At 37.9% G+C, this 6,401-nt stretch overlaps 1 protein-coding gene across 1 annotated transcript in view; it reads left to right on the top strand.

The window, feature by feature from the left end:
* Positions 1-6,401, top strand: part of LOC107748913 (chromodomain-helicase-DNA-binding protein 4-like) — a 47,440-nt gene that overhangs the window by 30,838 nt on the left and 10,201 nt on the right. Inside the window, exons 27-33 of the mRNA XM_016563921.1 lie at positions 1,715-1,892; positions 3,233-3,319; positions 3,418-3,509; positions 3,596-3,729; positions 4,608-4,752; positions 4,905-5,067; positions 5,156-5,256. Coding sequence (XP_016419407.1) covers positions 1,715-1,892; positions 3,233-3,319; positions 3,418-3,509; positions 3,596-3,729; positions 4,608-4,752; positions 4,905-5,067; positions 5,156-5,256 — 900 coding nt within the window. The remainder of the gene's footprint in view (positions 1-1,714; positions 1,893-3,232; positions 3,320-3,417; positions 3,510-3,595; positions 3,730-4,607; positions 4,753-4,904; positions 5,068-5,155; positions 5,257-6,401) is intronic.

Below are 6,401 nucleotides of genomic sequence, written 5' to 3'. Positions count from 1 at the left end.
CTAGCACAAGTATTGCGGGAGCTTGAGCTCTTGAAGCTCCGCCCTCTTCTCCGGGAGCACCAGCTCATTTGCATTTAAAGGGAAAGACGAAACCGGTGCGTTTTGGCTCATACCCTAAAAGTTGCAATTTTAACAAGCTATAAAAAATTATCTGTAAGGTATTTTGAGCTAAAAATTCACACACACACACACTCTGGGGACATCAGAGACTTATTTAACATATTGTAAAAAGGGGCATAATAGGTCACCTTTAAATATGAAACCAAACCATCAGTAGGAGGTGGCCAGTCACTGATTCAACCAATTAGTTCAAACGGCTAATTCATTCAATAAATAAAGCAAGTTGCTTTCTTTATGAATGGCTCACTGAATCATTGACTCACCCGATTCGTTAAAAAATGCTGAATCATTCAGTAACGAAACACCGCTGTGTGTTGCTCGGAGATGCGCGGCTATTCTGCTGTGGCTTTGCTTAGAACTATTTTCGTTAGCAAAAACAGTCAATAATGTGTCTAAAATGTAAGTCATTTAATATTAACTACTTGTTTATTGAACTACTGTTGTATAAAATCAATGTCACATTTGCAATCGTGCTGGTGCTTGGTCGTGTGATGTTGCTTACCTATATATGTTATATAGAATATTTCGCTTTTTTTTCTACCACAGTATGTTTGTTCATGTTTTTTTCTTTGTGTGTGCTGTTGCGCCTATTAGTTTAGATTTTTCCATGAGTCGGATAACGTTAGGCTGCATGAGCCTCAACTGACGCAACCTTGATACTGTCAATACATTATCCGTTATCAGTCACCGTTTACTCTGAAAGTAATAAAATCAGAATCATTCTCACCAAAGTTTCAGTGCTGCCCTAGTTATTGTTTGTTATTGATGTTTTAATCCGGTTACTTGTCCGGTCGGGCAAGTAAAATTCTCTTTCACTTGCCCCTTCACAAAATCCACTTGTCCCGGACAAGCGTTAATGTCAAGCCCTGAACTCATTTTTATGATTTTTAGAAAAAAATTTCCAGTTTTATTTAATACATTTCTTTTACAGATTTATTTACATTGAAATATGACAATTGTAATACAATTTGGTGTAAAGGTTTTAAAAATGAGAAAATTAAGACCGCCATTAATATTGAAATTTTACAGTTATACTGTAAAATAAAAGTATCACTTTTATTATTATTTGATACTTGAATTATTTTGAATGATATTTCAGTGAAATATTACAATAGTAATATAACTTGGTTTTAATCTTTGAAAATGAAACAAATAAGATGGCCATAAATTTGTATTGTAATTTTACAGTTATACTATAATAATTATAATTGTAATTTTTCTTAAATACTATCTACTTTTACGGTGAAATATTACACTAGTAATAGCTTGTTGTTTTTATTTTATTTCATTGATTTTAATTAATGCTGTTTATATTGTAATATTTTACTGTTTAGTAGTTGTAGTAATAACTATTATTAATACTTTTAATGCATTTTTTATTTTATTTTAAATGGCACAATTAGTTTTTCAGAAAAATGTGCTTTTAGCATTGTTTTTCGACAACTCGTGCAGCCGTAGTTGGCACACATGCTGTGACACATGAAGCTGTGGTTTAGTCATGTCTCATAATTGGCATGTCTTCAATAATACGGTTATATATGTAATTTTTTACCATCTCTTGCTCTTTTTCACTGTTTCCTGTCTTCTCCCTCAGGAAGAGGAAGTTCAGAGGGAGATCATCAAGCAGGAGGAAAGTGTGGATCCAGATTACTGGGAGAAACTGCTCAGACACCATTACGAGCAGCAGCAGGAGGATTTGGCTCGTAATCTGGGCAAGGGCAAGCGAATCCGCAAACAGGTCAACTACAACGACGGCTCTCAGGAGGACAGAGGTGAGAGATGTGCTTAACACTATTAAACTGAACCAAAACTAAACTATGAACCAAAAAACTATATTGAAATTTTACAAATAAAAATTAATTTAATTAATACAAATAAAATAAATCTCTTAATTTAAATAAACTAAGGTTTTGACTGTGCTCTTTCCATTTTAAATTAGAGGCGACCACTGCATTTTAATCACAGTCCAAACAAAGATGCTGCGTACATGCAGCATGAGCAGTTTTTTATTTAAATTAGATTAGTATAATTTCGAAATTTGAAGCAAAAACAGAATGGTTTGACTTTAGCTTCGTGAAATTATGCTACATAAAACATGTGAATGAAACAAAACCAGCAGATGGGCTGAATGAGAGTGCAAATTCATTCTCTGACAGCAGGTGGCGGTTATGAAACAGGAGCAATATAGCATTTCCTTGGTTACCGCTGTAAACAAAGCAGCACTGCTACTTAAATATGCATTATACAGAGAACAGATGAAAAGAAAATACCATCTAATCTTTTCTGAAGACAGTCAGCTCCCCTCAGAGATGCATACATATAAACCCCCACCCCCAATATTATCTGCGATTTGTTTAACATCTAATGTCAAGTTCACTACAGGATTTTAAGCCCGATTTGCAAGTCAACAAGCTTGCCGACAGGTCAGGCTGTGATCGGGAGAAAATCAGTGGGTGATCAGCACTCGCCAATCTTAATGTGTGAACTACTCAACGACGCATCAAAGAGGCTCGTCGATGCCTCACCGATGCTAGACAAATATCTAGCATGCTAAATATCTGGACGTGTCGGCCGACTCGACATCCTGTGGTGTCAAGTGTCTCAATGGGCAACAGCCAATGAGAGAGCAAGGCATGAGTTGAGGTCAGCAGAGGAAAAACAGCAGCAGCAACATGGCTTCAAGAAAAGTGTGGACACAAGAAATGGAGCAAAATTTAATAGAACTGTGGCTGGAGCATGAATGCCTTTGATGTTTCAAATGCTAATTTCTTACCGACGTCCATTTTCAAATAAACAACAACTCCTGCTTCTCACGTGTGTTTTCATGACAAAACATGGTTTGGGGACCGGATAGAGATGTTGGGTGGCAGAGTTGTTGTCAGCACGTGTAGTGTGTGATCATTTACGTAGTGTCACATAGTGTGAACACCACAACGACTTCAAGAAAGAGGCTGCAAGTCATGTAGTCTGAACTAGGCTCCAACCGACTTGAATCGCCACATATTTGTATCGATTTTCAACCGGCTCGGGGTGCATTGTTACATTCCTACTAAACAACCATTGAAAGTGCTTTTAAGTTAATATGTTAATCATCTTTCCTGTTTCGTTACAGACTGGCAGGATGATCAATCTGATGGCCAGTCAGATTATTCTGTTGCTTCAGAGGAAGGAGACGAGGACTTTGACGAACGAACAGAAGGTGAGACTGGCATGACGATGATCAAACACAGGATTTTAGAAATCAAAAAATATTTAAAAATGTTTAAACCCCTAAAATTTTTCACTGTCGTCTTGCAGCCAATTCACGGCGACCCAACAGGAAAGGCCTCCGAAACGACAAAGACAAACCCCTGCCCCCCCTGCTGGCCAGAGTGAGCGGCAACATCGAGGTGAGTGAAGGATACCTGGGATTTTTGTTTTCTTAAACTCGTGTGTTTTTAGTTTAACTTACTAAAACTCTGTTGGGATTTGGCAGGTGTTGGGTTTCAATGCTCGTCAGAGGAAGGCCTTCCTGAACGCGGTGATGCGTTATGGGATGCCGCCTCAGGATGCCTTCACAACCCAGTGGCTGGTCAGAGACTTGCGTGGCAAATCAGAGAAGGAGTTCAAGTGAGTTTCATTTAAGTTAACAACTAGGTTATGAATATGGTATGATTTCTTTTAATTACAAGCTGTGCAAGATGTTATCAGTTCTGGGGCTAACTTTATTTTTGAGGGTTTTTCGTAAATGTTTTAAGGTTGTGACTAGATTAAAAATATTAAAGGGATAGTTCACCCAACAATGAAAATTCTGTCATTAATTACTCACCCTCATGTCGTTCCAAACCCGTAAGGCCTTCGTGCATCTTCAGAACACAAATTAAGATATTTTTGATGAAATCCGAGAGATTTTTGTCACTGCATAGACAGCAACGGAACTGAAATGTTCAAAGCCCAGAAAGGTAGTAAGGACATCGTTAAAATAGTCAGTGTGACATCAGTGGTTCAACCGTAATTTTATGATGCTACGAGAATACTTTTTGTGTGAAAAGAAAACAAAAATCATTCAACAATTTCTTCTCTTCGGGTCACTCACGAAAGTACCACGACGCATGCGTGGCAGGAATAAATTACGTTTTAAAATATATTCAAATAGAAATGGTTACTTTAAATTGTAATAATATTTTACAATATTGCTATTTTTACTGTATTTTTGATCATATAAATGCAACCTTGGTAAGCATAAGACTTTTTTTCAAAAACATTTTAAAAATCTTTGAACACTGGTTTATATGAATATATTTCCATTTAATGGAATATAAATGTGTATTTTTAGGTTAATCACAGGAACTTTCCATTTGTGCGTCTTTTTTTTTTAGATCTTTATCTGTAAGCAAAATGCTCCTAGAAAAATAAATACATAAAATCCTAGATGAATATTCATACCTTGTGTGTCTTGGATCTATGAACTGGTTCTAATGGTATTGTCCGTGTGTACTATCTCTCAGGGCTTACGTCTCGCTCTTTATGCGGCACTTGTGTGAGCCTGGTGCAGATGGTTCTGAAAGCTTTGCTGATGGCGTTCCCCGGGAGGGACTGTCACGACAACACGTCCTTACTCGTATCGGTGTGATGTCGTTGATCAGAAAGAAGGTAAATGAGTAATGCGTTATTGTAAATAACATGCAGTACAAAAGCCAAGGAGTTTACAAACAGATTATATGAAATTTGCAAGATGCATGAATAGCAAAATCCATTTTGCACAGATGTCTAATTGTTGGTGGTTGGATAACTTCCTTTTTCAGGTACAAGAGTTCGAGCATGTGAACGGTCAGTGGTCAATGCCCTGGATGATGGAGCTGAACGAGAATAAAACTGCATCCACTGCCGGCAGTCAGCCCGACTCCCCCAGCAAAACACCCTCTACTGGCACTCCAGCGGATACTCAGCCAAACACACCTGCTCCAGGTGCCACATATGCCACAACCTCTCTTATTGTAAGTTGATTACTGTTAAAATAAGCTGAACTATTAAACCTTGCCTATTTGTTCTACAGATGGTGTTTCCAAAGCAGAAGATGGTGGAAAAGATGGCGATAAAGAAAAGGTGAAAAATGGAGACGGTGAGAAGGACACAAGTGAGAATAAAGACAATGAAGTGAGTATCAGCTTATACAACAAAATGTCTTGATCTCTGTTTAAAGCCCAATATACTCATTGTGAAGTTTTTTTTTGTTCTTCACTTTGGGGTAAATATAAGTTAGAAATCTAAGCAGTGATGGCTTTTACTGAACATTCTGACTCCGTTTACACTGCTGAGAGTGACCTTAGATGAATATGTAAATGTGCTGCACGCTTTGCTCTCACTAATGAAATAAATGCACAACAATGACGGTGAGAAAACAGCAGTTAAGAAAGCATCCATGAAGATGTTTGCAGCAGCTCTGCAATTCTGCCCTCCAGTCAAGTCACATTATGTTTATTTATATAGCACTTTATGCAATAGATTGCTTTGAAGGTCACATATTATACACCTTTTCTGGAGTTTTATTTTAGGTTTTGATGTCCTTAAGAATATATTTGCGGTATAAGTACCAAAAACCATCTAAATATATTTTTACAGCTCCTTTCTCAGGAGCTCCGTTTTGAACAGGTCGATTTTGGTCTGTCTAATTAATATTCATGTGCCAACATAAAATGTGTGAGAAGTTTACTTACGGGTTGCGGACATTACATAATGCCTGTTATATTACAGTACATAAAATTTCACTTACCACATAAACAGAGTAAGGAGAGATGACTGAGGACGATGGCAAATTGCAGATCCTATGCAACTCTGACAAACATCTAATCTTGTAAAATGCGTGGTAAGTACTGCCGCTCCATAGTACAAACAAAGTATGTGCGATCGCGAATCTCGAAAGTGAAAATGAAACTAAAATCGTGCATTCAAAAGCAGTTTCAATGCCAGGCATAATAGCGGCTCCCTGCCTGATGCCCGCAATTTAAACAGTATAATTACACACTGATATAACTGCGAGAGAAAATATTGAAATATATATTTTCCTCTCATCTCGTATTTATTAACTTTAGGGGTTCCGTAGTACACGTCATTTTCTTTCCGAACACTGTATTGGGATGCGGCCGGATTGCGGGGGGTATGGGTTCTGTTCTGTCCCCCGGTGGGAGGATCACGATGCTGGCTCAATATCGTGAAGTCTATCAGCCATCGACGATGGCATCGTCTATCGGCCCAACCCTAGTTCGGAAGCCTGTGCAATGATGTAGTTTCCTGACATCCAT

This window comes from Sinocyclocheilus rhinocerous, unplaced genomic scaffold (assembly GCF_001515625.1).
Source record: "Sinocyclocheilus rhinocerous isolate Xijiao unplaced genomic scaffold, SAMN03320098_v1.1 scaffold3853, whole genome shotgun sequence".
Lineage (NCBI taxonomy): Eukaryota > Metazoa > Chordata > Actinopteri > Cypriniformes > Cyprinidae > Sinocyclocheilus > Sinocyclocheilus rhinocerous.
The sequence above is the reverse complement of the archived record's forward strand: the minus strand, read 5'-3'. Positions and strand labels throughout refer to the sequence as shown.